The sequence below is a fragment of the Odontomachus brunneus genome, unplaced genomic scaffold, assembly GCF_010583005.1.
Source record: "Odontomachus brunneus isolate Ranch 3 - 2012 unplaced genomic scaffold, Obru_v1 Obru_scaffold_113, whole genome shotgun sequence".
Taxonomy (NCBI): domain Eukaryota; kingdom Metazoa; phylum Arthropoda; class Insecta; order Hymenoptera; family Formicidae; genus Odontomachus; species Odontomachus brunneus.
This window is the reverse complement of record NW_022639563.1, coordinates 1,067,999-1,084,921: the sequence shown is the minus strand read 5'-3', so window position 1 is coordinate 1,084,921 and position 16,923 is coordinate 1,067,999. Positions and strand designations below refer to the sequence as shown.

At 46.3% G+C, this 16,923-nt stretch overlaps 1 protein-coding gene across 3 annotated transcripts in view; it reads right to left on the bottom strand.

Annotated features, from left to right (window-relative positions):
- LOC116849356 overlaps positions 1-16,923 on the bottom strand; it is a 473,095-nt gene that overhangs the window by 110,993 nt on the left and 345,179 nt on the right. For all 3 annotated transcript variants that reach the window (XM_032826434.1, XM_032826431.1, XM_032826433.1), the window contains one exon: positions 16,030-16,197. In XM_032826434.1, the coding sequence (XP_032682325.1) occupies positions 16,030-16,197 (168 nt within the window). The remainder of the gene's footprint in view (positions 1-16,029; positions 16,198-16,923) is intronic.

Here is a 16,923-nt window from a genome sequence, read left to right as displayed (position 1 = left end):
GGAATTTATCGAAGTATGATTATTCAACAAATAAACGCGCGTTGCACGACATTAAGCAAATAAACGTATTCTTCCCTGGGACTCTGCATTGCGAGTAGAAATGCAGTATCTCCAAATTCCCAAAATTTAGGCAGATTCGATTTGCGTCGCATTGCTACCCAAGTCGCGAGAAGTTACGACAAGTTAATCTCGAGGAGACGGAGCGGTGTCTGTTCCTCGTAGTTTGTTTCTAATTGACGCCAAAGCAAAATTTGCGTTGCAGAACAGGTGAACAGTCCTGCACGGCCGGTTGTTTTATATTTCTCGCGAAAATATATTTCGCTGATGTAAACAAACGCGAAGAGCGACAAGTTGATTGCAAGCGCAAATTCCTCCGCCGTGGCGGTGTACGCGCGCGAAACTAATCGATGTTTCCTCAAACGTGAATGGATCGCTGCTTGTCTGCCGCAGACGGAGGACTAATCGGCGTGGTTGTTTTAATTACTCAGCCGCGCGTAAACGCGACGTAGCTTCCGACGTTTGCAACGGCGCGTGTGGATATTGGAATAGTTTACGCGAATTTCGCCATTAATTGAAAAGTGCTCGCGTAAACCCTGTCCTACTCCGTCACGCGAAACGTAGAGCTGCATTGAAAAAGTAATCGTTGTCGATGTACGCTCATTAAGCAATCTAATGCATGGAGTCTACCGGCGACTTTACGTCGCCAGTCTCGCGAGGCGTTTAATTATTTATATTTTAATAGGAAAAGAAAGCAGGTAAAGAAGGGAGAGACACAGACACAGTTAGTGGGAAGTAAGAAAGAGATTCAAGTCCGGTTCTTGGTGTAGAGACGATATTTTATAATAAAATACATATTACTTATATATTATTGCTCATACGAGGCGTTCCGTACGACAGGAGTGAAGCCGTTTGTTCATCATAAATGTTGTTTATACACGACTAACATCTGCGCTCTATTGCAATCTCTTCAAAGAAAAATTTCTAGAAGAAAAATGGTTTATTCAAACAGCTGAAAGTTTAACAAAGTTTTCTCACTTTTTCTCACTTTATACATTGATGCATTTCAGTGTCGGGTTCGCCTCTTTGAAACTTTAAGCGCTAGTATTTTGTTCGCAGGAACAAAAATGGCGGCCTCGTTCTTGTCATACAGAATGTCTCATATAAGATACGTATGTATCTCAAGAGTAACGTGTGTAAACGACAAGTGCGTGTATAAATTAGCATAAATCGTGCGGTTAAACGCGAAATAATGCATGACGCTCGCGAGCCAAGTGAAAGGCGCGGGGGAGAGAGCGCGGGGAGAGAGCGAAGATCCCGGTCGCGTGTAGCCCGGAAGAGGAAGCGCACACTTCCTGTCATTTCGCATCGCGACGCTAATTGGCATTTGGCGTTAATGCGCGGATTAGCGTTCGTTACTGCCCATGGGGAATAACGGAGGAAACCGAACCGACGGCCCGACAACGACCGCACGGCCGCGTACGAGACGCCTTTGCTTCGCCGTTCGTTATCGGTCATTATCGCGATGCCAGATGTAATAAGTACAACGCACGATCGATCGCGCTTGCAGCACGCGCGGAATGCAGATGCGGACTTCCTTGTCCGCGTAAGGATAATTGGACGGCGGCGACAATTACGGTCACGGAGTGTATATATCGATAGCTCTGCGGAGAAACTCCCTAACTGGCTAGAGCGAACTCGAATCATCTCGACGTGAAATGATGATCCGTGAATGTGTGTCGGTGTTAATATAAAAAATAATACCAAAGATAACGAAGACAAGTGCTCGAGAAAGTCGTGGAACGCGTTTGGGGTGCAGTGTGTGTTTAATAAGAAAATATGTCCTCTCTACGGAAATATGTACCGCGCGATATTAGCACACACACACACACACGCACACATATATATGTGCATACACACACACGGTGAAGACCGGCCGTAAAGAAAATTTAAGGTGATTACGAAGCCTCTCCGCTTGTGTGCTCGTGCGCTTGTAATTACGAGCGTAATGAGGATTTTGCGACGCGCGAAAGCGTATTTTCCGCGACGTGACTTTAATTACTGCGTATCTCCTCGCGCGGTATAAGGTCGCGCAAACACGGTTATTGCATGGCAAACAATCCGAAAAACCGAGTCGTACATTGCGTGCGCCTCAAAAGGGAAACGACACGGGAGCGTTCGCGCGAGAAGCAGCTAATGAGCGCGTTTTATTCTGCGAAACGCTTGACTCGAGGACGCGTTTTTCAAATTAGTTAGGGGCTTTGTTGAAGCTTCGCTTCGTTCTTCTACCTTCGCCGGGATAAATATTGGTCGTTCCTGTCCGATTCAATATTGACTACCTAATTCGGTAGTTTCGCGAATATAACTTGACCCCTTAACCCTTAACACCGTTCTGCTTTTGGAGTGGCAACGGCCGGGTCCACCTCAGCCGAGCAAAATTCGGCACACGCAACGAAAATATACTACCAATACTGTGTTCTACGAATAAGTATCTTTAAACGAGACTGACCTCCCTACGAGCGCGATCAATTATCGACGAGTCTCTTGTGGAGACGAATGAACTGTCATATTGTCACGAGCCGAACATGACGAAACGGAACGGGAAAGCGCTCAACCAATGGCGTATCTTTATACAAAAGCGACCCCGTTGTTCCCACGAGCGCGAATTAATTATTGACTAATTCTTGGGGAGGGGGACCGAGGACAATTTTCGCGTGTCGCAATAAGGACGGGCGAATTGCTCGCTCGTCGCGTAAGGTATGCATCGAACAGATAACCGGCGATCCGAAGACGCTAAATGCCAAGATCGTCTATAGGTGTGCTATTAACCGGCCAGTCGATAACCGAACACCACACACGTAGAAATCGCTGATCCGCAGTTCGCCCCGACAAGCCATGGAGGTCGGTCGATACGCACGAGTTCGAACGCGACCTGGCCCGATTGGGAACTCTCGCGCGGTCGCGATAATACGCGCGTCCCAAGTCGCGGACTTTACGACCTCGGTCGCGAGGCTCTGCCGCAGCTAGTACTCTGAGACTGACGACGACGACGACGATGACGGCGGCGACGGCGACAGCAAAAGCCGGAACTCTCGCGTGCAGTTATGCGAGGCCTCTACCTTTAAACTTTCTTTAGTTATGAGGACGATCGCGTTTCCCTTCGGTATCTGTCACGGGGATCAATAAGCGATTTAAATTATTCAATCGAACGTTCCCGATAGGTGCCGCGCGGTCTTGTACAAGTACAGAGTTAAATTTGCGCGCCCCGGTAGTTCCCTAAATAGCTCGCAATGCGCTCTTTTAATTTCGGCAACATGAGAAGGGAATATTTCGAAGCAAAAAAAAGAACGTGAAAAAGAGAGAGAGAGAGAGAGATTCACGAATAAAAATAAACTGCTGCACTGCGAAAATAAATAAATAAATACAAAATTCTCGTGTCGAAAGCGATAAAAATATCGCTACGTAAATATCGCGCGCACGCTGTAAATATATATACATGCGCTACACTTTGAATTTCTTTCCGTTTTTCTTTGAAAATGGCTACGTTCGCTTTAAAGGAAGTAAACGGATGTCGGTGACGATACGAGGCGCGATTCATCCCGTCGTCTCCTTACGATCAACAGCTAATCAGCGTAACCACGTCTAATTTTGACCTGTTCTACTTGAGTGCCAAGTGTTCTCGTCGCGACAGCGCGCGAGCTAGGAAGACGCGTTTCAGTGAACGTAAGCACGCGTCATTGCGTATCCGTCGCGCGCGTGCATGTGCTCATATACGTGTGCGTGGTATGCGGTACGAGAGATTTGCGCGAAACACCTGCACTCCCTGCAGGAAATCGCGCCTTGCTTTGAGAAACGTCGCGTTGATGTTTTAATGTCACGTGCTGCATTGTCCTGACGAATGAATCGCATACAGCTCAGAGAGAAAGAGACATCGTTATCAATGCTGATAGCATTAACGCTGTTATTTCGCGTTGTTTAATGGAATAGAAACTTCGTTTCTATTATCGGTTAAATAAATAAATACGCGTAACTCTTGTTTATTCGCGCGATTTCATTAGAGAGTCTCGCAGCGTTGCTCTTCTCGTGTCTCTCCCTCAGATACCGGTTTTCGAACTTTGATCGAGTTCCAGTGCAATTTCGCGCGCATGTGTGACTCGATATTACACAAATAAATAGAAATTTGTTCAGTCGGTCGATCGAGAAAGAGGCAGACGTAGCGGAAGAGAGGGGGAAAGAGAGAGAGAGAAACGATGCCACTCGTTTGGAAAGATGACGTGGTGTAGGTTGAAACGAAGTTGGAGTAAATAAACGTTTCGCTTTAGAGTTGCATTAACCAAATTGAAATACTCGTGGCGAAGGGAAAAGGGGTAAGAAGAAGGAAGCAGGGTAAATTGCTTTACTCAGCTCGGACCATTATACTTTGCTGTGGAATTAACGCCTTTCGGAAATATTCGTTGGAAATGTCAAGCGTCGCGTCGTAATTAATTTCGCAATACTAATTTCCCGATGGTGCAGCCCGCTCCGAAGCGGGTCGTGAGAACGAGAGAGCGAGAGAGAGCGAGAGAGAGCGAGAGCGAGAGCGAGAGCGAAAGCGAGAGAAAGAGAGAGAGAGAGAGAGAGTTTGGTGCGCGACTGAAGCTTTAAAGGATGCAGCTGTCAGGTGCGCCGCCGCCGCCGCGAACACTGACTTGCATCACTCAGAGGCGGTACAAACAGGACGGTACACTCGCGATACGTGTTGCAACGTATCGCGAACCGAAGGCCGCATTACGCAGTCCCGACACGTGTGTTCGCGAGCGCGGCCTCTGCATTTTGCATCGTTTGCGCGCCGGATGCATTTGCAACGACGTTTTGCGCGACGACATTATCGATGACCCGATGGATGCGTAGCGATATCGCAAACATCGATTCGACCGAGTGTTCAGACAGTAACCGAGACCGGATGTGAATTTTGCGATGTGACGCGTGCAAAAGACAAACGAGTGGCTATCGACGACACAGTGCGCATATTAACATAATAATGCTGTTGTTGCGTTGATAATGTTTTCCAGCTAACGGCGCACGTCGATGTAACAATGCCGGTGAGATCGCGTGAAGGCCACGTGGATTCTTTTTGTGGCTTCGATCTTCGGCGAGGCAGTGTGAGAGCCGAGCGAAATCCCTTGACGATAACTAAGTTTTGGAGAAACAGATTGATCCCTCCCGGGAAGAGCAATGCGACATTTAAACTTTGTAGGATATGCAGGGTGCATATGCGAAACCCATTCGTCATGTGCAAACACAAATAGTGGTCACTCGCGATTGCAAATTCGAAATACAGGTATCCCATGTGTCATCGCAAATGACAAATTCCGGAATTAAACATTTGTTTCCGATATACTGTTTCATCTATAAACGCCATCTATAAACCTTCTATTGATTAATAATACTCATAATATAATTACAATCTCATCGGCTCCGCTGATTGATCTTCGCAATAACGGGAGCTGAGATCGTCAAGGAGAGAAATCGAAGAATTCAAGAAGCCGTGACGCGCAACGCGAGGGTGCGAAGAGTGCCAAGTGATTGACGGTCAAAAAACATGCACACGCCGTCGAGCTCGCTCAATTAATCCGGGCACACCGCGTCGCTGATCGCGAGAGGGAGATCAACAGTGCGCAGTGACCAGGATAATTACCGAGCAGGAGAAAATTGTCTTGATCGTGTGAGTTTCGCGAGTGTTTGACCGCGACGCGAGGTGAGGCAAGGTGAGGGAACGAGTGCATTGTGCACTTGCAAGCACGCACGCACGGACAAAGAGAGAGGGTGGAATGGAAGCAGGAGAGGGGTGGTTACGGCCACAAAACACGTGCACACGCCACACACTCTTTAAATACCTCGTAATGAACGGCCGCGTTCTCGCGAGAGAGAAGCATCTTACGTACGCGCCTCTGCATGATACCGACCACGCGGGCGCGCGGATATTAAAAGATAACGGGCGCTCTCTCTGCCGCGCCGCGGTGGAAGACGCGAGCTTTAATCCGCGAGCTTGCGACCGCGCGGTGGTCGCGAGCACTGACCTACGTCACACTGGGCGCACTTGGAACACTAGCGAGCTCATCGCCGTTTTGCTGCGTGTGGGTGGTCCTCATTCTCTTCGTCGTGTCACGGGGTATATATATATATATATATATATATATATATATATATATATATATATACATGTACATGTACGTTTATATATATACATACACGTATAACGACGCGCGCGCTCGCTCGCTGGTTCACCAAGTACGTGTGTTCGTGTGCAAACGTTACAGCTAGTGTGTTCGCCGGTGCAGGCGACTGCACGACTGCGAGGCGAACTGTACCGCCACCTCGCGAAAACTGCATCCACTCCCGAGAGCATCCCCGATGCAACCCCGTCGGAATCCCATTGGGGATTCCGTTCTCGCCGAAATGGCTCGCTACACGTCGTCGACGAGAACCTCGACGAGCGTAACGAGCGCATTGATAATGCAACCGAGCGCCGGTGAACTGATGTGTTTCCGCGCGCGCTGTTGATGATTACTTTGAAGCGATTCGCGAATCGACGCGAACCCGACGTGCCGTCGCGGAGATTGCTTTCGAGGATTGTTGCGCGGGATGATACTTCAAACTACACGCGAACGTGTTAATTGTTGGTCTTGGGAAGGGAACTTCGGAGAAACGTGTTCTGCTATCAATCGGATCTTTCGCGACTGGTGATGATCGCGTAAGGCAGCGCTTGCGTGTTCGGAAGACACACGACAGTTCTCGAGTGAAAATTCGATCATAAAACAGAGAAGACGAGAGTTATTTTTGTATGTAAAGTATATTTCATTTCGCCCCGATTTTTCTTACTTTCAACTTTTATTATTGTTATATGATTTTTATTACTTTTACATTTTACAAACGATGAAAATTTTACCGTTTGTACCGTGTTTTTACTACAAACTTTTACCGTTCGGACTTCTTCTCTGATTTGATTTTCAGCTGGGCTCTCTGGTCACGTGGCGAGCGGGTTTCTCTTCCCGTGAAAAGAATTGGCTGCGCGGAACGTGAACTTTGTGGGCGCACGCAATCAAGTTTTCGCGGCGAGTGCTGTTCGCAAGACAACGGGTAAAAATTTCATTCCCACCGATTTTGTTTCCGCTGAACGATAATCGAATTACGAGCGGTTTTCGATGAGCGTCTGGGAATGTTTACGCTGAAAACTCCGCGAAAAGAAGAATTGGGCAGAAAGGGCAGGGGGGAGACAATTCGGTGGAGAGCACTCAGCGTTCGCGGTCGTGCGAATCGATATCGTCTGCCGACGTAGCTCTCGCGGTGCTTTCAAAAGCACTTTCAGTAAGTAAAATAAAAAAAGGTAGCTAAAAATAAAAACGAGAGAAAAGACGAGAGGAATAAATAGTGTGTGTGTGTGTGTGCGTGTATGTGTGTGTATGAAGAGGGGGTGGGGGAGAGAGAAAAATCATTGCGGAAGCTTTAATTAAAAGCACCCGCAGCGCGGCCGAGCGCGAACAATGCGGCCATTGTATTGCGTGCCATTTGACAATCGGCTGCCAGAATGCGCCGCTTTATGCGATATTTTCTATATATAACGAGAAGTCGCTCTCAATGGAAGCATCGATCACTTGCGGCTTGTCGCCATTACTGAATGGAGATTTTTAAGCGACGATGCAGTATGTCCCCGCACGCAACACATGCAGCGTCCATCGCACACGTTTTCATCCGTCTATTTCGATCGCCGCAGCGAAAAGAGAGAATATCGTTCGAATGCTTGTCGAACATAATTGCGACGGGCAAAAGAAAAAAACTTTCACAAAGCATCGACGAGAAACAATCGTCGATGAGACTATCGTTATCAGTGACAAATGTCAGAATATAAAAGTAAAAATATTCTGTACCAATCGAGTCTCGACAAGAGAAATAAAATATCAATATTTAATAAGTTTTATATTTTAACTCGTCAAAATAATTCTATTCTTTGCCTTCCGTATTTTTTTCTCATATATGTTAATATTAAAGAGATGCCAAAGTGTAGAACAAACTCAAATAAGCAACGTTGTGTCCAATACTACTACTAATACGATCACGCTATCCTTTTCGTATTTTATGTATATACAGTTCTTGTATATACGAGTACGTGTCCTACTACATCTTACTATATATTTGGTAGAAAACATAACTATGTATATAGAAATCTTTCTGCAAATTCGTCGTATATTTTAGCTCTTAGATTCAGTTACAAAGATACAGAAATATTCTTCGAAATTTTCCTGAGTGGAGAGCAAACATACATTCGATACAAGTTGTGGAACTTTTGTATCAAATCCATCTTTTGGCTAACTGACAGTTCCAGATGTTAAATTTAACTTTTATCATTTTTATCACATATTGAATGATGCTCCAATACATCTTTGCACGTACTTTCATTTTGTAAAAGCATCTTTGTGCATCCAAACTTTGTAAAGACATAAGCTTTGTAAATAAAAGTCAGTATTTGTCGCTAATTTTCAAGAATAGCATCTCCATAACATCGATCGTGGGTGCTTTCAATAATGCTTCTTTAAGTTATTTTCATTAGGACCAAAAGTTTTGTTAGGCATAACCATCTAATATCTTTAAATTTATACAACTCAATGTGCTATCTTGTATTTCCATGAATTAAGTAACAGATGTAAGAAGCGTAACCGGCATAATATCTAAGATACGATATAAGATAATAATTTTTAAAATACATTGTAATTTTACATAATTGTAATTTTAATTGTAATGTAAATTTAGTATGAAGTAATAATAACATATCGTTTCGTAGCTAATAGAATTTTATAAAATTACTACCTTACATCGTACCTTAGATATTACGTCAATTACGTTTCTTATGTCTGCTACTAACTCAATTCAACTCAACTCATGAGAACACAAGACAGCACTGAGTTGTCATAAATCATAAAAATACTACGTGGTTACGCTTAACAAAACTTTTGACCTTAGTAGAACTAACTCAAAGCGACGTTATCGGAAGCACCTTGTGTCTTTCGCACGCATGAGAACTTCAGACAAAGATAAAAGACGATCGCGCCTAACGACACCATTTCTGCGTCTTATGAGGTATAAGCGATAGGGTATAATATCGGGGATAATCGAGGAAAAGCCGAGGTCTCGAAAAAGAGTGGCGCAAAGTAGTCACATCAAGAGTCATGCCAGAGACTCACTCGTGAGTCACGAAGTCGTAAGGCGCTTTCGCGACCGCTGCTTTCGTGCTGCGATATCGGCGTGTTTCAGTTACCCGCTTTTTCGTTTTCCATGCACGAGACACGCGTACTCGCGACTAAGATCCGTGTCTCACGAAGCCTCGATTGATTCGCCCGTATCACGAGAACGCCCCGCGCTGAATATATTCAAGGTAGAGAACGTTTCTTTCCTGCTCCTTCTGCCCCGTCCCTGCGCTCGTCCGCGACAACCTAATTTTTTCCCCGTGACGAAATATGCAAATACGCGGGATTCTGTCGAGAGACTTGCGTATTCGCGCCTCTCGCTCGATTTCTTCTTCGCCCAAGAGCGCTCAAGAGCGAGACTTAAATAGCCATTTGCGGATCCGTAACAATGTTTGAACAGCCGGTAAAGAGCGCGCAACAGAGTCCGCGTTTGTTAGTAATGTAATTGATTCGAGTGCATTATTGCATATTGAACAACGAGTCTCGCTTCAAGCGGGTCAATCTGCGCGTAGCTGCACGGTCGCAAGGGAATAATCGCGATTAGATTGAAAGTTAGAATGTAGCACGGCAAGTTAAGTCGATCGCAACACGTGTCGCGATCAAGGCAAATTAAACGCACGTAACGGCCAATGTCGCGGGGCTCGATATTGTCGTGTTGTTTATTAGGTCGTACTACATGATTCGCCGAACAACAGTCATAGGTTGCTTCGCGATCAATTCGTCCACGGGGAAAACTACTGTGGCTGCTACATTTACATATTTCATAGTCGGAGAATGAATTTAGGTGATTTCGAGTTAAATAGATATGATATAAAAATTTGTTACATGCCCATCTATACAGTTCTCACAGCCATAGTTCTTATAATACGTTCTGTCAGTACATTCTCATATATACATAGTTGGTTCAACCGAAGGAATATTGCTGTTCCTCTGTTGTGGTTTGCGAAACAAATACTGCGGCTAAAAGATCCGTAGGGCTTGGTTACATCATACATCGCTGAGAGTATTACTCAAACACGTATAGGCAGGTCGGTAAGAAAGCCAGTATATTATACTTCCAGAGTATTATGCTTATTACACCATCTCGCACGAGCAAAAAATTACATTAATATCTCATTATGGCAACCATATCTACATATCTATACATCATAGATAACCTTAGTGTTTTCTCTCCGTGTGACTGACTTGTTACTTTTTGCGAGCATGCATGCGCGGATCTGAGTTGCATCCATGCTAATTAAGTGCATACAGATTATCGCGGGCATTAGTCCCGTCCGCGATAAAATGATGCGGAACCTGCGATGTTCGGTTAACATTTAATTGAGAGTATAATCCGCTCGATAAAAGAGTTAAATGTCAAGGCGAGAATGTCTTGACGACGAAATTACATAATATGTGCACGAAATATGAAAATTGTGTAGTAAAAACTGCGCTTGTGAGCGTGCGCGCACGATTATTAAATAATTATTTAAATTTGCTTGTGTGTGTGTGTGTGTGTGTGAGCGCGGGCGTATTTCGAGCCGCGTCGTAGCTGGGGTCTAGTAATGTCCGAGTGGTCGAGGCAAATGTCAAGTAGGATCCGGCACAGTACATGCGAAGAGTTCGTTGCACCGTAATTGCAACGACTTGCCGGGCGGCATGCACCGTATACACATTAATCATTAGTTTGGAGATTATGCGGTGCAATGCAGCGGTGCGGGTGAATTACGCAACGATTTTTCTACGCGTTGGGACTCACGTACGCGGCGAGCGAGATATGAAAGAGAGAGAGAAAAAGAGAGAGTTCGCAACATATTCCGGACGATAAAATTTTCAAGCGCGTGTCGAGTTGCGCGCGCAGTCACCGTGCCTTCACGTGCGACGATTAGAGAAATTGCTGGCCGCTGCTTTCTTTTTTTCTCTCTTGGCGCATAATCTCGAAGGACATCGCGAAATTCCGTGCGTAGCTTTGCCGATTTAAAAATCGGGTCTCGTGCCTCCGGGAAAGCGAGTTTTATCGTCGAACGTTTCGCTGACCGAGTAGCGCGCCAGGAAAAGGGGTAACCGGAGGCGGTATCTGGGTCGCCCTAGGTCACGCGGAGGACGAGCATCCGGCGGAATTGTACGCGGAGAAGAAACGAGGAGCAAGTAGAGCATGTTCGACTGTGTCCGACCCTCATCTACCTTAATCCTCCAGAGTTTAGGCCATCAGTTTCGTTATGTTCCGGCCGTCCTTTGTGATATTTTAACGGGAGCTTACAACTTTGATATACACAAAAAGCCGTAACGTCCGCTTCGGCTCCGTTAACACCTTTCGCGTCATTTCTGACCGTAACAAGCTTGCACGTGGCAAAATTTCGCAAAAATACTCGGGTGCTTGTCATTTTGCGATAACGCTCAGCTTGCAACAATTCTCCTGTCACGCGAGCAAAGAGAAACGTTTCTCCTCGTAACGACAATTTTCTATCAGAAATTTCCCCATTCTTTATATTCGATGAAATTAACGAAAAAATATCCCTCGATGGAATCATCTCGCGCGTGAAGAGTCACGTAATTTCCGCTGATTTTGAAGTTATTTCAGAATACTCCCTCACCTGATTCGGATCCGCCAGTATCGGGAAAGTTCGACGCGTAAAAAACATGTCGATAAATCACGAGGGCGAGGCAGCAAGAAAGAACGAACGAAAGAAAAGGCGGCAGAGAGAGAGAGAGAGAGAGAAAGAAAGAGAGACACTCGTGCAAAAGAGATACGGGACGGAAGACGTCACGGGAAATACGTGTCTGGTCGTCGTCGCTGGGACGAAATAATAATATCGCACCGTTCGTGCAACGTATCCGTCGTGTTAGCCCGAACGGCGGGGATGGGAGGTAATTTATCGCGTGACATAAATTACTTATATCGTTAGAATGACCCTCCCGGCGTGCGTAGAGTTTGCAGTTACCTTCGTGTAACTGATGTCCCTCGTTTCGAGCAGTTAAACTGAGTTTTCAGCGCTCGCAATCGCGGGGTATCGTCTGTCCTTTTTCAGACTTTCCACCTATAGAGCAGTATAGAGCGGCCTCGTTAATCAACTGCAAAATTCCGAGCGAAACAATATCAATGCGCCTGGCGAGGTCATTTCAATGAACTTTCTCGTCGGTATTTAGCAAAGTTTAATTCGCTAAAGAGAGACACGCGCGTTGCCCCTAAATCGGGATTGTCGCTCCTTGCACAAACAACACGAGGTGCTCTGATGCATGGCGTAAGTTTCTAGACCAAGAAGTACTTTCACGTGAATGCATCCGCGATAACGGGAAGCTAGGTTGCAAAAGTTGCGCGAGCGCATATTCGAATGCATCTCGAGCGTCTCGAAGTAACTGAATTCCTAGTGCGAGATGGAAGTCGATTCGATACGAGGGAAGAATAAGAACACGTCGAGCTGCGCGCGCGAATCAGGCTTATCGTGGAATTTCGTTCCTTTTTTACGCGAGGATCGTGCGGTCGAACGCGCGGCAAGAGCGGGAGAACGCTATCGCGGAATGCAAGCGTTACTGTTTCCGTTCACTCTCGCTTAATAATCGACGTTTACGGAGCCGATAGAACGCCGCGAATTCCACCGGCTGCTGTGATGAATTGCGCATAAGTCGCGATCGTCAATTAACGATCCTCGCCGCGGACGCGTACCGGTTGAATTTTCGCGCGCAGACTTGTATCTCGCATCGCCGTGCGCACCTGCATAATTCATATTTAACGATCCCCTTCGTTCTCTGTGTGGCGACGCAACGAATTAAAATTCAATACACATCGATCGTTGCACGCGGTGAATTTCATGCGCGATCGTGTGCGGAGTATCCACCGAGGATTTCGTAAGGTTCCGGCAAATTCCTCGTGCCGCAATTTCCTACGTGAGAATCTTCGACGGAAACCTTTCGGTGAAAAGGAAAAAAATTAAATGAAAAATTAAATGAAAAAAAGGAAGAGAAACAATATCCCCCACGAAATACGTTGGATGCTTTCGCCATCACCGCTATCAATAGTTAAGAAAAAATCGTATGAAAAATACCACGCGGTATTGACGAATGGGGAAAATACTGCAATTGTTTTCTTCATATAAATCCTTTAGAATTTTATCATGTGTTTTCAATAGCCCAGGAACAGACTGTCAGTAAGCTCGAGTCAAAATTTTCACCCTATTTTCAGCCTTTAATATTTTCATACTCCAAAATCTGTATCAAACTTCTTTTGATTCTGTTTAACCTACTCGAATAGAAATTTTGATCGTATTTTCAGCGTCACTATTCCATTCAACACCTATTTTGATATTCTCAAGTATTCTATAATACAACCTATTTTGACGCTAAAAAAAGTAAAAAATTTCGGACATTATCAGAGTTAAAGCAGGAGTAAATTGTATCATTCGCATTAAACCTACTTAGCTAACTTAGCTCCTATTGCTCCTATTATAGAATTCAAGATTTAATACAGGGCCAAAATTTCGACTCGGAAGGTCTATCTGACTAAGGGACATAGTAGATTTCGCTGGAAACACAGCGAGCGCGTTTCAACAGCATGTATGAAATGAATGGATAATGAATCACTGCGGAAAGTCGCGATCTATTCCTCGTTCACAAAATCCTACAGCAATTTTCACTAGGAAATTCGGGCGGACGTAAATTTCGTCTTTGAAATCTCCATTCCACGAAGGACGCGATACGGGCGTTATCGCGCGGACTCGCGCGCGTATTTTCCCGTAATTAAAAGCACGCAATCATCGGGCCGAGCCGGCCCTGCCCGGCCCGTCAGCGGCGACGCAATAACGCCCGCGCGCGCACGCCGAATTAATTAACCTAATTCCCGAATTAGTTATACACCAGCGAGAGGCTATCGTTATTATGATCGCGTGCAATTACGGTATAACGTGTATAGCTCGATGTATCCGGGCGCTGGCCCTGGCTGGCTGGCGCGGGCCGGTGATCCGTCGGGCGCAATTAGACGCGCGACCATCCCGGACGTGCACTTCACTATTCCGCGGCACGATCCGCGGGCTGACACGCGGCCGTGGGCGAATATTCCGCGTGCGCCGAACGCGCGAACCGGTCCCGTTATCGACCGGCCAGCGAGGAAAAAAACATCGCGTCCCCGCGCGCGAGAACCGTGCCACGGATAGATCAATAAGCGCCTTTCGGTTTTTCGCACGAGTCCAAGGACGCGTCCCCGATGACGCGGGAAACACCCTCTCTTTCGGTCCGGGAGTAGCACTCGTACCTCTATGCGTCATCCCCCACGATCCCCGACGCGATCGGTTGGCGCGACGCACCGCACTGACCGGCGCCGCGGCCGAGGAGTCGAGACGTTCCTCGTGCGTGTCCGGCACGGGCGCCGACGAGCTGCAAAGTCGCGGCCGAACTGTTTTGTCCACGTGTTGCGGCCGACGGGGACGCGGTAATACAGACCTCGATCTTACCACGTGGCAGACCGTGGCGAGATCGCGCGGGTGCCCCGGGAATCCCGAGGCGGCTCCGTCTCTGCCCTCTGATGGAGGGCGCGCCAAACTGTCCAAGTGGTAGTTCGTTGTGATTCCCGGTCATCTCCGATTAAGCTCAAGTGATGGAATCGTCACGACAGAGTCGATGCCGGTGAATTTCAGTGGAGTTTATTGATACGCGTGATTCGCTAACTCGAGTAATTTTCAAGCAATCAACATGATTGTTGCCGAAATCTAATTAGGATCAAGCGGTATGGCAGTACCGCGACGCCAAGTTCGCCGTGGTTTTGAGCGAACTTCGTTACTTATGATGTCCCAGCAGCTTGAACAATCAGCTCTGCTGGTTCACGTGTAAGAGAATACGCGTCGAGATACTCGGCATCGGCTGCGCGTAACTTCTCACCGGTGTTCGTTGGACGATTACGACACTCGGTAACGTGGAAGGTCTGTTCCCAGGCCGTTACCAACCGCACTAGAGAGCCTGCTTCTATCGATTTCGCGGTAAGGGTGAGTATCTTCAGGGATGGAACCGTAGGTGGCGAGCATTTCGAGCTCGTGAGCGCATGCGCTTGTCATTTCTCGCGGGCGGGGGTGGTGAATCCGACGTTTCAACCCTTATTTAAATATGAGACTCGACTGTTGCGATTATTACGGAAACTGGACTTTTCGTCGTCCTCGAGCTCATTTACGTCGAGCAAATACTCGATTTGTATTACTCATAATTTCCATTTTTTTCACTTTAGTATACGCAAGCGGTAAAAGACTATTTCCTATTTGTAAATTGATCCAAGTGGGAATTTTTGTGTTAAATTCTTAATATAGAGAAACGCGTGTCAATTTAATGTATTGGCGTTGCGCCAATTATTTTGATTGTTCTCCGTTGAGTTGATAAATTTCTAAGCGTTAAAATAACGCAGCAGTGTCCAAGTGTTACATTCTTACGTTAATTTCTGATATATTATCTATGTTATTTGCTTATATATTTACTTTGCGTTAAATCAATATAAATGTTAGAGTGGATAAGTTGGGACATGCAAAATGCGTTGAATTTAACACAATATTTTTTATATTGCATGAAAACGAATAGTTTGGCTGAACTAGTTGTCGTTGAGATATAAACGGTTGAGAAATTCCGATTGCCAGAATTCAGTCTAAATTCTTAGGATTTCCGGTTAACTTTAACAAAATTCTGGTAATCCCAATCGAAATTTCTGACTCGTTCATATCTCATCAGAAACCGATTTTAACCAATTCTGTCACTTTTCACCGCAATCAAATTCTTTTTTTCGTATGTTCATTGGATTGACGAATGTAACACTATGTACAATGCTGCAAACATGTGTGTGCTGAAATGGCTGTACACTTACCTTGTTGAGCGCCTCGTGGCCGATGTGCTGAGTGCCGTCGGGGTGAAGAATACGGTCCACCGAGTTCGGTCTGGGGACCCCATCCAGCTGAGCCGCCTCTTTCAGTTGGGGTGGCGACGGCGGCGGTGGCAGCTGTTCTTCCACTCCCGTGTTATCGTATCTCGTCTTCTGCAACAGGGAAGTGATTCCGTCGCGCACGTTATTATCGGCCCCACTCGCACCGAAAGTCGTAAAGCGGAAACGCCAATTTCTCGCTACATGGATAACAATACGCTCGAGTCAGCATACAAATATCGGCTCGTTCTTATTATCAGACGCGGTCGCGGAACGTTGAGAAATTCGCGAAGCTCTCGTCTCTCATCGATCTTCTCTCGACATTGATCTCCAAAACTCCCAAATCTTTCCTCGCTCCGAACGCGAAGTTCCTCCTTTCTCCCCTCGCTGTTGCGAGGTCTAATCCTATCTTACGGTGTTTGCTAGGACTTACGTGATTCCAACAGTAGCAGCGGCGGCGGCGGCGGCGGCGGCGGCAGCATCCGCAAATACCCCCGCCGGCGTTTTCGGAATTACGCGAAATCGCATTATTAGCAGCGTGCTCGTTGGGCGTATCCGGCGAGCTTGTGTGTCGCTTTGCTCCTCTACGTTTTCGTATTTTGGCCGGCACAGTGAACATGTAATCACTGAATCGACGTCTTGAGTGACGTACGATCGACACCCAGTCTATCATCGCGCAAAATAGTCTAGGGGGAAGGTGGGAGAGGGAGTGCGATATATTTCGAGAATATATATTTTTCAATGCGCGCTGTCCATCAAAGTCAACTCGACGCTCGCTGCGCAAATTTCAACTGAGCTAGAGCTGCTATATTATATTAAAAGAAAAAGGGTTGACAAAGC